We start from the raw sequence: 14,463 nt of genomic DNA, 5'->3' as shown, positions 1-14,463 counted from the left end.
CAAGAAAATTCTCTCATCCCTATGATCCTCCTTATTATGATTATTACGATTACCAGCAAGCATGGACAAAAATATTTTTAAAACAAAACAAAAATTGAATTCTCGGGATAGAAAATCAGGAAGAGAATTAGATTCTCCTTTAATATGCTCAATATCAAAATCAAAAATACTTAATATAGCTTGCCATCTGGCAAATATTTGTTTGACAGCCAGGTTTTTCACATCTTTAATTAACAACCCGCATTATCACCAGCCCATCAGGCCTCTCCTTCTCAACAGGCCTCTCAATTTCAAGGCAACCAAGCTGCATCTCCTTCTCAAAATTAGTCACCTTACCATCCGGTACAACTGATGGATTCTCAAGACCCGTTTGAACTGGAATTAGCAAATTATGATCCTCAGAATTTGTGACTACAAAAAAATTATTATCTGACTAACCAGCATGACATGCAGATATTATCCCTCTAAAAAGTTATTCGCGACAGATTATTGCCCAGCAAAGCGACAAATAATTCTGTACTAGATTACGTGTTATGTACTATGTTTGTTTTTAGCGTCGGCTGACACTGTTCTTGTCTTTAATGTCGGCCAGTACTGTGTTTGTCTTTAGCGTCGGCTAATACTGTTATTATAACGGCCGGTACTATTCATGTATTATTAAAGTTACTGTTTTAGTGTCTATATAAGGGGGTTCACGAGGCAAGAAGGGCATTCAGAATTTGGTTCACGAGGCAAGAAGGGCATTCAGAATTCTAATCTGATATCCCTTCCTCTCTCGCCCAAACCTCTCCAGTCCAAGTCCTGTCCTCCTCTCTTTGTAAATCTTCAATCATCCTTCCCTCATGTCTTCAGCTCCCAACTCCTTTGAGAATTAATCTCCTTGTAAGTATTATATTTTTAATGAAGAAGTTTATTTCATATATCTTTTCTTTAATTTTCCTCATGCATATGGTCGGATATACCGCCTGCCTACTTTGCTATCATGCATATGGCCGGTCTTACCGCCTTTAATTCTTAATAATACATTATATTCTACTAATACCTTATTATTTTATATCTGGGACACGCCTTTAGTATCAGAGCCATTGGTGATAGTATTGTTATTACTATTTTATTTTATTGCTTATTTTATTGCTATTGACATTTCTATCTTATTTTCCTGATATTTACGATGGATTTTTATTATGCTCATAGTACTGGATTTCGCGATTTGTATGAGTTAAAATGTACAGAATATAATTTAAGAATGGATCTACAAATCTTGATGGATAATATAAAAGATCTTAAAAGACAACAACAATTAATGAGGCAAAATTATACATTAATGATGACTAAATACCATGTATATCAAAGTAGGCAGTCTGCAATAGAATACTATGAAGCTGACTGCACTTTCCTTAGAAAATAAATTAATGCCATAAGAAACCATCTAAAAATACTTGCTTTATAAAAAAAAAAAAAAAAAAAAAAAAAAAAAAAAGAGTAAAGGAATCATTGATACAAATTTAACAATGATAACCCATAACTAGAGAGAAAAATGTATATTGGGAAGCTTGTGTTGGTAAGCCAAGAAAAACCGATGGTCAGCCCATTTAAGCCAGAGGGCTCTCAGGGTGGTCCCGGTGGTGTTCCCTCAAGTTCTTAATCTACTTATTTCTCTTTGGAAATAGGAAATTTTTGTTGAAAATCTGAATCAATGAATTCTTTATTCAAACCTAATGAATCTACCACTAGCATCCCTATAGAATCTGATAATATTAATCAAGAAGACTATAGTATATTAGATATAGAAAGAAATCTACAAGATTGGACAATTCCCGATGTTCCAAACAATCAAATATATAAAATCTCAACTTTTTCTTCTAAATTTTCATTCCTTACAAATTACACAATTAAAACAGTAGAGAAAACTATTAGTTTAAATAATGACTATGAATCATTACATCTCTTAACAAAAAAGGCTATTGATCAACACAAAAAGTAAAATTATTCTTTTATTCATATTGGATTAGTACAAGTAGCTATAAAGCCACTCACTCGAAACGGCTTAAATACCTCAGTATTGCTTTGTCTAAGAGACGGAAGACATTATAACTTTCATGATTCATTACTTGGAATGGTAGAATCCAGCTTGTTCCAAGGACCGGTCTATTTTAACTGTTATCCCAATTATTCTTTATCATTATTTGATGGTAACATTTTACACGCCTTAATACTAAATATTAAAACAAATGGCTATCAAATGATGAAAGGGTCACATGCTTTAACAGTAGTTTACAGGATTCATTATAAATTAATGAAAACAACATTAGAACCACAAGCTTTAATTACTAGCCCTAAAGGATATACATTATTATTACAATCTAGCACACAAAATTCTAGTATACAAATTCCTAAACAAATCAATTGGAATCAAGTCACACTTCCTAATGAATGGCAATTAGAAAATATCACTCCAACACCCAAAATAGAAAATAATTCTAAAGATAATCTCGAATATATAGATCAAAAAACGGATGGGACGGTTCAAATAGCTTTTCAGCCTTTCAGAAGATCTTTCTCACATTATTCCTCTCCAGCACCTTCCAGTTATCATACACCCAGATCTATTCTTACATCAATTTCTAGAAATAAATCTCAAAATTTTGACACCAGATCTTTTGATACTAGATCCCAAAATCTTGACACCCAGATTCGAGGGATCATTCCTGGAAACTTTATTGATACACCAGTATATGCTATTAGGAATCCTGATAGAGCATCTACCTCCCAAAATCCTGAAAAAGAACCCTCTTCTCCAACGTATTCTCAAGTAGTTGGAGATGATGCCCAAATATATACCCTGAATAAAGAAGAATTTAAAATTAACAAAGAATATCTCAAACAAGATTATATGAAAAAAGAAAATAGTCACAAAAGAATAATATTTTTCTCAACCTTTACAAAAATAGAAAGAGATTATATTCAAGAAAGATATTACGAAGATTTAGAGAAAATACAGATCAATATTCCTTTCTTTACATGGTTTGAGATATATAAATCAAACCAATTATCTACCATAAACAGGACTGCTAATCAATGGATTAAATGAGAAAATAACCAAATTATTTATGAAGAATATCCCCCTTTTGAAGCCATCAAGTACAATCAAAGGAATACTCAAATTCTGGCTACACCAATAAAAAAACATAATAATGCAAATACTGAAAAAAACCTTGATAATATAATACAACAAAACAATTATACTAATTTATATTTAAAAATCATGGGTAAGCAATTAGAAAGGATTGAAACCCAAATATCTCCTATAAAACCCACTATTAAAAAAATAGAAGAAACTCCCTTATTTGTTCCCCACGAAATTCCATCCCATTTAAAATCAATATTTTCCAAAAACAAAAATGATTTATTGGAACAGATATCTAGTAAATTAGAAAAATTAACTATTAGCAACACTGCCACCACCTCAAAACAACCACATATTAATGTATTAAGCAAAATAGACTCACCCGTAATATCTGACTCTGAAATTAGTAATATTGAAAACCAATTTAAAAATCTAGATTTACAGATAAACAAGATTAGAGGAGATCATGTTAATAACTTTTCGGCTAGAGATTCAAAACATCATGTCTCTATTACTCGTAATTGGTATCCCAGACCTACTCCACCGGATATGCAATTCGAGGAAAGAGAACATATAGTAAGATCAGCCTTCGCACCAGATGTATTATACGAATGGAATATAGACGGATTATCTGAATACGAAATACTAAATCATTTTCAAGAAATGATTATGGTAGCCAACGTCTATAAAAGTAACAGAAAAAACTGATCATCAGGTAGCACACATTATTGTTACAGGATTTACTGGCCATCTAAAGGGTTGGTGGGATCATTATCTTTCATATGATGAAAGGTCACGTATATTAACAGCCTATAAATATGATGAAAATATGCAAATAATTAAAACGGAAAATGATTTACCCCTAGAAGATGCTGTCAATACATTAATATATGCATTAACTAAACACTTTGTAGGTGATCCCGTTCAATTTAAAGAAAGAACTAGTGATTTATTGATTAATCTTAAATGCCCTCAATTATCTGATTTCCGTTGGTATAAAGATGTATTTCTAACTAAAGTTATGATCAGAAATGATTGTCAACAGCCATACTGGAAAGAAAAGTTCATAGCCGGACTTCCATATTACTTCGCCCAAAAGGTACGAGAATCATTATTAAGATCAGACGGTACTATTGATTTTCATAATCTTACATATGGTGATATAATAAGTAAGATTAATAGAACTGGATTAACTATGTGCAATGATTTAAGATTAAAAAAGCAAATGGAGAAAGAAAAGAAGTTTGCTAGAAAAGAATTAGGTACTTTTTGTGAACAATTTGGTTACACTCCTTTATTAGCCCCCTCAAGAAGACACAAAAAGGGAAAAAGAGTTTATAATAATTATTCCAATAAAAAATGAAAATACAGAAAACCTTATAAAAAGACAAAAGAAAAACAAATATATAATAAGCCACTAAAAAATCCTAAAAAGACTAATAAAAAGAAAAAGCAGATTGTTTGTTATAAATGCGGAAAAATAGGACATTACAAATCAAACTGTAAAGTTAAACAACAAATTAATGAATTAGATATATCCGAAACATTAAAAGATAAATTAATAGACATTTTTATAATAAAATCAAGTGAAGATGAGGTTAGTTCTTCAGAAGAAGAAGAAATTTATCAATTAAAAGAATCAAGCTTTTCAGAACAATCTTCCGATAGTGAATTAGAAGAAGATGAAGTATATATCTGTAATTGTCTAAGTAAGGATAATTGTATTTGTAACAAAACCATTAATATACTTTCAAAACAAGAAGATATTATATTAGAATTAATAGACAAAATCAACAACCCTCAAGAAAGAAAAGATTATTTAGAAAAATTAAAAGATACATTTAATAATCAAAATACTACAATAACTTCATCCTCAACACCTTACAATTTTTCAGAAATAATAAGTAGATTTAAAACTGACAAACAGAAAATTACGATTCAAGATATACAACAAGAAATCAATGAGATAAAACAGGAAATTAGAAATTTAAAAACATCCAATCTTAAATTAGAAGTTTCAAACGAACAACTATTACAAGAAATTATATTATTAAAAATTGAGAAAAATGGGAAAAACTTCCATGAAGAAAAACATAATATTGAACAAGGAGAATGTTCAACATTAGATGAAACGGACAATTTCATTAATATTCTTAATAAGATAAATTTTTAAAAATGGTATGTTGAAGTAACAGTTTCAATTAATCAAGAATTCTCTTTTACTACAATTGCTCTATTAGATACAGGAGCAGACTTAAATTGTATACAAGAGGGATTAATACCTTCTAAATATTTTGAAAAAACAAGAGAAACATTATCCCAAGCCAATGGAACAAAATTAAATATAAATTATAAATTATCCAATGCACATATATGTAATAATGGACTTTGCTTTAAAACAACATTCATCTTAGTAAAAAATATTAATACCAAAGTAATTTTAGGAAATCCCTTTCTTGCACTACTTTACCCTTTCTCTGTAACAGAAGAAGGAATCTCTACTAAAATACTTGGACAAGAAATATAATTTAAGTTCATATTTCCCCCAGTACCAAAAGAAATTAACTCTTTAAAGAAAATTTCATTAATCAGAGAAATTAATTTCTTAACAAAAAATAAAATTAGAAGAAAGGAAAACCAAATAAACTTCTTAAAACAAGAATTAAAATATAAAAGAATTCGAGAACAGTTAAAAGACCCATTATTAACCCAAAAAATTGATAATTTCAAAATTACAATTGAAAATGAAATATGTGCTAACCTACCCAATGCCTTCTGGAATAGAAAACAACACATAGTTGAATTACCCTATGAAAAAGAATTTTCTGAGAAAAACATTCCAACTAAGGCTAGACCTATCCAAATGAATAACGAATTACTAGAATATTGTAAAAAAGAAATTAATGATTTAAAAACAAAAGGATTAATAAGGAAAAGTAAATCACCATGGAGTTGTGCTGCCTTTTATGTCCAAAAACAGGCAGAATTAGAAAGAGGAGTTCCTCGTTTAGTAATAAATTATAAACCTTTAAATAAGGTATTACAATGGATTAGATACCCAATTCCTAATAAAAAAGATTTATTATCCCGATTATATAATGCTACAATATTTTCAAAATTCGACATGAAAAGTGGGTTTTGGCAAATCCAAATCGCTGAAAAAGATCGGTATAAAACAACTTTCACAGTCCCCTTTGGACATTTTGAATGGAATGTTATACCCTTTGGATTAAAAAACGCCCCTAGTAAATTTCAAAATATTATGAACGAAATCTTTACTCCATTCACTTATTTTTCAATAGTATATATAGATGATGTATTAATATTTTCTTCATCTATTGAACAACATTGGAAACATTTAAATATCTTTGTTCAAGTTATCAAACAAAATGGATGAGTTGTCTCCTCATCAAAAATAAAACTATTCCAAGAGAAAATTAGATTCCTTGGACATGAAATTTATCAAGGAACTATTACACTAATTAGTAGAGCAATAGAATTTGCTGATAAATTTTCAGATGAAATAAAAGATAAAAATCAATTACAGAGATTTCTAGGAAGTCTCAACTATGTTGTAGATTTTTACCAATCTCTCAGACCATTATGCAAACCATTATTTAAAAGATTAAAAAAGAATCCACCTCCTTGGACAGAAAAACATACTAGTATTATAAAACAGATTAAAGCTCATATTAAGAAATTACCATGCTTAGGGCTTCCATCTCCTCATACTTTTAAAATTGTTGAAACAGATGCCTCTGATATAGGTTACGGAGGAATTATGAAACAAAAATTATCATCCAACTCGGAACAAATAGTTCGATTCCATTCAGGATGTTGGAATCCTACTCAAAAGAATTATAGTACTATTAAAAAAGAAATTTTAGCTATTGTATTATGTATTTCTAAATTTCAAGATGATTTGTTGAATCAAAAGTTTTTGCTTAGAATAGATTGCAAATCAGCCAAGAAAGTTTTAATTAAAGATGTGAAAAACCTGGCTACCAAACAAATATTTGCCAGATGGCAAGCTATATTAAGTATTTTTATTGAGCATATTAAAGGAGAATCTAATTCTCTTCCTGATTTTCTATCCCGAGAATTCTTACAGGGAAAATCATGTCATCTTCAAAGTCCAAAATAAAGTCCAAATCTTCATATGCACGGCCGCCATCTCCTCCCTATCCTTCACCTTGTCCTTCTGCAACTCCAAGACCTTATACGGTATTGGGATCATTACCACAAAATATTAGACCCTCTTACAATCCATTTTCACCATTAGCCTCTCCAAAATTACCAACCTATTCCAAAGCTGTTTCTCCTCCTTCTCCTTCCCAAATTATTAATCCTCCATTATTATCTCAACCTTCTTCATCTCCTATTATTATCAAATCTCATTGGCATCCGGTCTTTCCTATTGAATCTGAAATACAACATCTGTCTGACCCTCAGAAATTACTTGATGCCTTTCTCCTACCTGACTGGCATTATGTTCCACAAAACATTAAGAAAACCCAGCATTTTTATGAATTTATATTAGTAGATACTGACTCAATTATTCTCTCAGAAATTCCTTGTTCCCTTCAAACTCAACCTTCTCCACCAGCGTCTCCAATTATTGTCTTTTATAAAGTCACTATTAAACAAGTTCTCACCCTGGAACAATGGGGAAAAAATCCCTACTTGACAAGAAAATTCTCTCATCTCTATGATCCTCCTTATTATGATTATTACGATTACCAGCAAGTATGGACAAAAATGTTTTTAAAACAAAACAAAAATTTCCGTCATTCATGGTTCCTTCATTTTGATAAACTACAGGAAATTAAAACACTCCCGAAATGGTTCTCACTATGGTGGGAATATTATGGACCTGAACCTCTTCTCCTTCCTCTTCCCCTTCAGGAAAGTCTCCAAAATTTCATCTCACAGAATGACAGCCCACCAGCATTAAACCATTGCTCACCCCTCTTGCTCTTCTTTCTCAAAACAAAATTAAATTGGATTATGAAATGGGAATACGTTATCAAACCTCATCCCTCTCTCAAAACCATTATGTTCCTAGCCCGTCAAGTTTCCATCAAATGGTGGGAAAAATACAATTATGATCATGTACTGAAGATGTTTTCAAAAGTTACCAAAGCTCCGGAAGTCTTAGTCCAGCGAAGCAGATTCCAAGCACAATTGGCATCCATTACAAACAAAAAGGATTTGAAAAAATTAGCTGAAGTAATGTCACAAATATCAGACAGTGACGATGAAGAAGAAGCACAACCCAGATTAACTCCACCACAGCAACCCGCATTATCATCAGCCCATCAGGCCTCTCCTTCTCAACAGGCCTCTCAATTTCAAGGCAACCAAGCTGCATCTCCTTCTCAAAATTATTCACCTTACCATCCGGTACAACTGATGGATTCTCAAGACCCGTTTGAACTGGAACTAGCAAATTATGATCCTCAGAATTTGTGACTACAAAAAAATTATTATCTGACTAACCAGAATGACATGCAGATATTATCCCTCTAAAAAGTTATTCGCGACAGATTATTGCCCAGCAAAGCGACAAATAATTCTGTACTAGATTACGTGTTATGTACTATGTTTGTTTTTAGCGTCGGCTGACACTGTTCTTGTCTTTAATGTCGGCCGGTACTGTGTTTGTCTTTAGCGTCGGCTAATACTGTTATTATAACGGCCGGTACTATTCATGTATTATTAAAGTTACTGTTTTAGTGTCTATATAAGGGGGGTTCACGAGGCAAGAAGGGCATTAAGAATTCTAATCTGATATCCCTTCCTCTCTCGCCCAAACCTCTCCAGTCCAAGTCCTGTCCTCCTCTCTTTGTAAATCTTCAATCATCCTTCCCTCATGTCTTCAGCTCCCAACTCCTTTGAGAATTAATCTCCTTGTAAGTATTATATTTTTAATGAATAAGTTTATTTCATATCTCTTTTCTTTAATTTTCCTCATGCATATGGTCAGATATACCGCCTGCCTACTTTGCTATCATGCATATGGCCGGTCTTACCGCCTTTAATTCTTAATAATACATTATATTCTACTAATACCTTATTATTTTATATCTGGGACACGCCTTTGGTATCAGAGCCATTGGTGATAGTATTGTTATTACTATTTTATTTTATTGCTTATTTTATTGCTATTGATATTTCTATATAATATATATATATATATATATAATAGTATATAATATTGTAGTTATAATATATTGTAGTATATTATAATATATATTATAATTGTATTATAGAATATAGTGATATATTATATTATAGACTATGGTGATATATTATAATATGTGATATGTTATATATTATAGTATATTATAATATATAGTGATATAGTATTAATATAACTATTAATACAATAGACTATAATAATATAAGATTTTAAAATTTAATATTATATTAATTAGTAATTTATCATATAATACAAAATTATTTTATATATAATTATATATTATATATAAAAATTATATACAATATAAAAAATTATAATATATGTATATATGAACCGGTCCGATTCGGTCTAAACCGGTTTTAGGAAAAGAAAAACGGGAATTGGACCAATTTTAAGAAAAATAAAACTGGTACCGGACTGAACTAAACTCGGTACCGAACCAAACCCAACGGTTCAGTCTGGTCTGGTCCGGTTTATCGGTGCACTGATTTTTTTTTAGATCCCTAACCTTGATTAAGAAAATTTAAGGGAGCATAGAGGAAGCAGCCATCAAGGAGTATGGCTATGAACCCACTCAAGATATTACGACTGAATGTGGAAGCAACTATTTGGGGTGGTAGTGCTTGAACATAGAAGAAGTAACTGCTAGTGAGTGTGGGTGATTATTGTTTTTTGGAATGGAAATGCTTAAATAGAGAAGAGGAAGCAGTTAGCAAGAAGAGGAGGGAAGAACAAAGAGGAAGCATAGATTAGGTCATGGGAAGGAAACTTGGGTACCAATAAGAAGAGGAACAGAGAAGAAGTAGATTGTCGCTGTTGAGAAATGGAACTGGGTTAGGTCACGGGAAGTAGAGTGGTGAGAAGAGGAACAAAATTAGGTCACAAGAAGTGAGAAGTAGTGTAGTGCCTTTCATTTCTCTTCCTTAATCTTTTAGTCATTTTACTCTCCTCCAATGTAGTTGGTGTGACCGGTGTGTTCAAACAAGGGCTTCATAATAGAATCATGTAAAATGAACATGATATGAAAATAAAAAATGCTGGATGTAATCGACCATAGGACAACCGGCTTGGAATCGCTGATGTGGTAGGCATGTCACTAATGAAATGACCGTGTTTTAGCTATTTTTTTAAAACCAAAACGGTGTGTTTTCAATGTTATCCCTCTCCCCCTCCTTCATATAATTTTTTTATCTTTTTTTCTCTCTCCCTCTCCATTTTCCCTCTTTAACTTTGTTTCTATGAACCTGCCGACCTCCCTCTCCGCTTTCAAGAACAACACTTGTCCTCTTCCTCTCCATCTATCCAGTTAGTAACCTTAAGTTGGAGAACTTTTGGAAACTTTAGGAAAATTTCTGAGGGCAAAAACAAAAGAAAGAAATCGTGGAAATGGATTTGAGAGAAACTTGTTAAACATGAAATCTAAAAAGGGAGTTTGTCTTCGTTGGAGGAGAAATCATCCTCTTCATCTTCCTTTTTTTTTTTCTTTTTTTTTTTTTCCCTTACATAATATGTGCTTTGACGAGAGAGTAGAATTTGAGGAAAAGAAAGCGAAAAGAAGATGTGAAGTTCAATCCCTAGCTGGTGTTCTTCAAGAGAGAATGGAATCGGAACTAGCCTTTCCTGGTGGGTTTCGCCATTACTGGAACCATCATCACCAAGTTCTCTCTCGATCTCCCTGAGGAATGACTCTTGTTTATTAGTTTATGGCCTCTCCTTCATCCATCAGATGAACTTTGCATCCTAGGATCCGTAAGAGGACCTCTTGTCTGAGATTTTTGGGTTTAGGGTCTTGTTGAGCAGTTTCAGAGAAGGAAGTTTGCATGGGAGCAGGGCTTTTGGAGCTGCAGAAACCGAAACATCCCATCTCTACTGTTGTGGTTGCTTTTTTTAGCTTGAAGGTAACTGTGTTTGTCACATAAAGAAATCAAGAAGATAATACACAAGAAAAGAGAGAATGGTTCCATGATTTTTTATTTCTTTTGTTTTTTGTTTTCATAAGTTGTGCCACGTCCCCTGGTTATATCCCATTTGTGCAGTAGCGGTTGTCTGTAGAAAAACTCTATAAAAATATGAGCCTCCACCTGTCTTTGAGTGCATTTTAGTATATTTTAATTTTTTTTAAAATATTTAAAAAAATACAAATTCATTAATTGTAATTTTTTAAACATCTAAAAAGATAATAAAAAAAATAAATACATTTATAGCGGTGGATTTGACTAATTTGAGGGACAACCTAACATTTTTCAAAAAATATTTTCCATTTTCTTGGAATATAAATTCTTTCTATTAATAAATACTTTTTATATTCCTAATTTCTTATTCTTTGATTTTTATGTTTTCTGCAGACTCCTGCGAAAGTCATCTCCTCTCTCACACTTCACCTCATCAATCTCCTCCTCTGTGTAAACCCTAACCCAGAATTTCTTCCTAATTGAGGGCAATCCCGTTCAATCGGAATCCATATCCCTTGATTTCCACCGAAAGAACCCCCAAATTTTTCCGTAGAATTTCTCCCGATTTACAATGAACCACTCCCTCTCTCCTCCACCTTCCCCCGCCTCCTTCGACGGCGGAGGCGGCGCTGAAGATGACGCTGCATGGTACGGAAACATCCAGTACCTGATTAACATCTCGGCCATCGGCGCCTCGTGCTGCGTCTTCATCTTCCTCTTCGTGAAGCTCCGCAGCGACCACCATCGGATCCCGGGCCCCACCGCACTCGCCGCAAAGCTTCTCGCCGTCTGGCACTCCACCCGTCGTGAGATCGCCCACCACTGTGGCGCCGACGCCGCGCAGTTCCTCCTGATCGAAGGCGGCAGCTTCGCGCTGCTCTTGCCCATCGCCGCGCTCTCGGTTTTCGTCATGCTCCCACTCAACCTCTACGCAGGAACTGCTCTACTCCACGACCAGTTCTCCAAAACGACGATTAATAACATCGAGAAAGGTTCGGCTTTACTGTGGGTGCATTTTCTTTTTGTCCTCGTTGTTGTCGTTTTGGTCCATTTTGGTATGTCTGCAATCGAAGAACGGTTAAAATTCACTAGGTTTAGGGACGGGAATGGGAATTTGAGTGATCCGAGTGCGAACTCGACAGCGATTTTCACTATAATGGTGCAGGGATTACCGAAAACTCTCGGGGACGATAGGACCGTGTTGCAAGAGTATTTTCAGTATAGGTATCCCGGGAAGGTATATAGGGTTATCGTGCCGATGGATTTATGTGCATTGGATGATTTAGCCACGGAATTAGTTAGTGTTAGGGATCAGATTTCTCGTCTGGTTGCACGAATTGACTCTCAGGTTTTTCATGGTGAGACCGAGGATGTCGAAAATGGATGGGGTTCGGTGGTGAGAAAAGGGAAGGTCTTGTGGAGTCGGATAAGGGAAATGTTGGGTTTCACCGACGAAGAGTGGCTGAGAAAGTTGCAAGAGTTAAGAGCTGATTTGGAGACTGAACTGGCAGCTTACAAAGAAGGCCGAGCCCTGGGTGCGGGCGTGGCGTTCGTGATGTTTAAGGATGTTTATACAACGAATAAAGCTGTTCAGGATTTTCAGAATGAGAAGAAGAGGCGTTTTGGGAAGTTCTTTTCCATTATGGAATTGCGTCTGCAGAGGAGCCAGTGGAAGGTTGAGCGGGCTCCCTTGGCGACTGATATTTATTGGAATCATTTGGGATCAACAAAGCTCCAGTTGAAGTTGCGGAGAGGGTTTGTAAACACGTGCTTGTTGTTGATGCTTTTGTTCTTCAGTTCTCCTCTGGCTGTGATTAGTGCTGTGAAGAGTGCTGGACGAATAATTAATGCAGAAGCCATGGATAATGCCCAAGTGTGGTTGGCTTGGGTGCAAAGCTCAAGCTGGCTTGCTAGCCTTATCTTTCAGTTCCTGCCAAATGTTATTATATTTGTGAGTATGTATATAGTAATCCCATCAGCTCTTTCATATCTCTCCAAGTTTGAACGGCATCTCACTGTGTCGGGGGAGCAAAGAGCTGCTCTTCTGAAGATGGTTTGCTTCTTCCTGGTCAATCTCATTCTTCTGAGGGCCTAGTTGAATCATCCTTAGAGAGTGCAATTCTGAGTATGGGACGGTGCTATTTGGATGGTGAAGATTGTAAGAGGATTGAGCAATACATGAGTGCATCATTCTTGACGAGATCATGCCTTTCCTCTCTTGCGTTTTTGATCACTAGCACATTCTTGGGTATATCTTTTGATCTGTTAGCTCCAATCCCTTGGATTAAAAGGAAGATTCAAAAGTTTAGGAAGAACGATATGCTCCAGCTTGTCCCAGAACAAAGTGAAGAGTACCTGTTAGAACATCAAGAAATAGATGGTCTTAGGACACCATTGATGCCTGAGAGTATGTATGACAGTCCGAGATTCAATGGAGATGATCTACCGGGGCAAGATCTTTATGTGTATCCAATCAACCGAACATCAGCCGCACCCAAGCAGTCATTTGATTTTGCACAGTATTATGCATTTAATTTGACAATATTTGCCCTGACCATGATTTATTCTTCATTTGCTCCACTTGTGGTCCCTGTTGGTGCAGTTTATTTTGGCTATAGGTATGTGGTTGACAAGTACAACTTTCTGTTCGTATATAGAGTCCGGGGTTTTCCTGCTGGCAATGACGGGAGGTTAATGGATACTGTGTTGTCTATCATGCGGTTCTGTGTAGATCTTTTCCTGCTTTCAATGCTCTTGTTCTTCTCAGTCCAAGGGGATTCGACAAAACTGCAAGCTATATTCACGCTTGGGTTGTTAGTAATGTATAAACTATTGCCTTCCCGTAATGATGGTTTTCATCCAGCTCTATTAGAAGGCATACAAACTGTTGACAATGTTGTAGATGGGGCAATAGATTATGAGGTATTTTCACAGCCCAAGTTTGACTGGGATACATACCATACGTGAGTGGAGCTGTTACACATTGTAATTAGTTAGATGACTTACGCAGATCCGTCTCTGTTGGCCTTACTGAATCTGGGGGAAAAAAGTAAAGAAAAATTATTTCTCTGGTGTTCAATATTGTAATTGCATCACTGATTCCTTTTTGGAATATATTGTAAAAGTTTCCCCTAGTTTCTTGCTGTCTGAAATGAATGCAATATAAATTATGACTTTGTTTT

General features: G+C 34.4%; 1 protein-coding gene across 1 annotated transcript; it reads left to right on the top strand.

The window, feature by feature from the left end:
• The first annotated feature begins 11,652 nt into the window (after positions 1-11,652).
• LOC121259815 (CSC1-like protein At4g35870) lies at positions 11,653-14,451 on the top strand. Its single transcript, XM_041161588.1, is given in 2 exon segments — positions 11,653-13,368; positions 13,371-14,451. Coding segments are annotated over 2 exon segments (2,394 nt in total). The 5' UTR covers positions 11,653-11,852; the 3' UTR covers positions 14,249-14,451.
• The last annotated feature ends 12 nt before the right edge of the window (positions 14,452-14,463 follow it).

The sequence above is a fragment of the Juglans microcarpa x Juglans regia genome, chromosome 4D (genome assembly GCF_004785595.1).
Source record: "Juglans microcarpa x Juglans regia isolate MS1-56 chromosome 4D, Jm3101_v1.0, whole genome shotgun sequence".
Lineage (NCBI taxonomy): Eukaryota > Viridiplantae > Streptophyta > Magnoliopsida > Fagales > Juglandaceae > Juglans > Juglans microcarpa x Juglans regia.
Note: the sequence above shows the minus strand (reverse complement) of the source record. Positions and strands in the feature narration are given on the sequence as shown.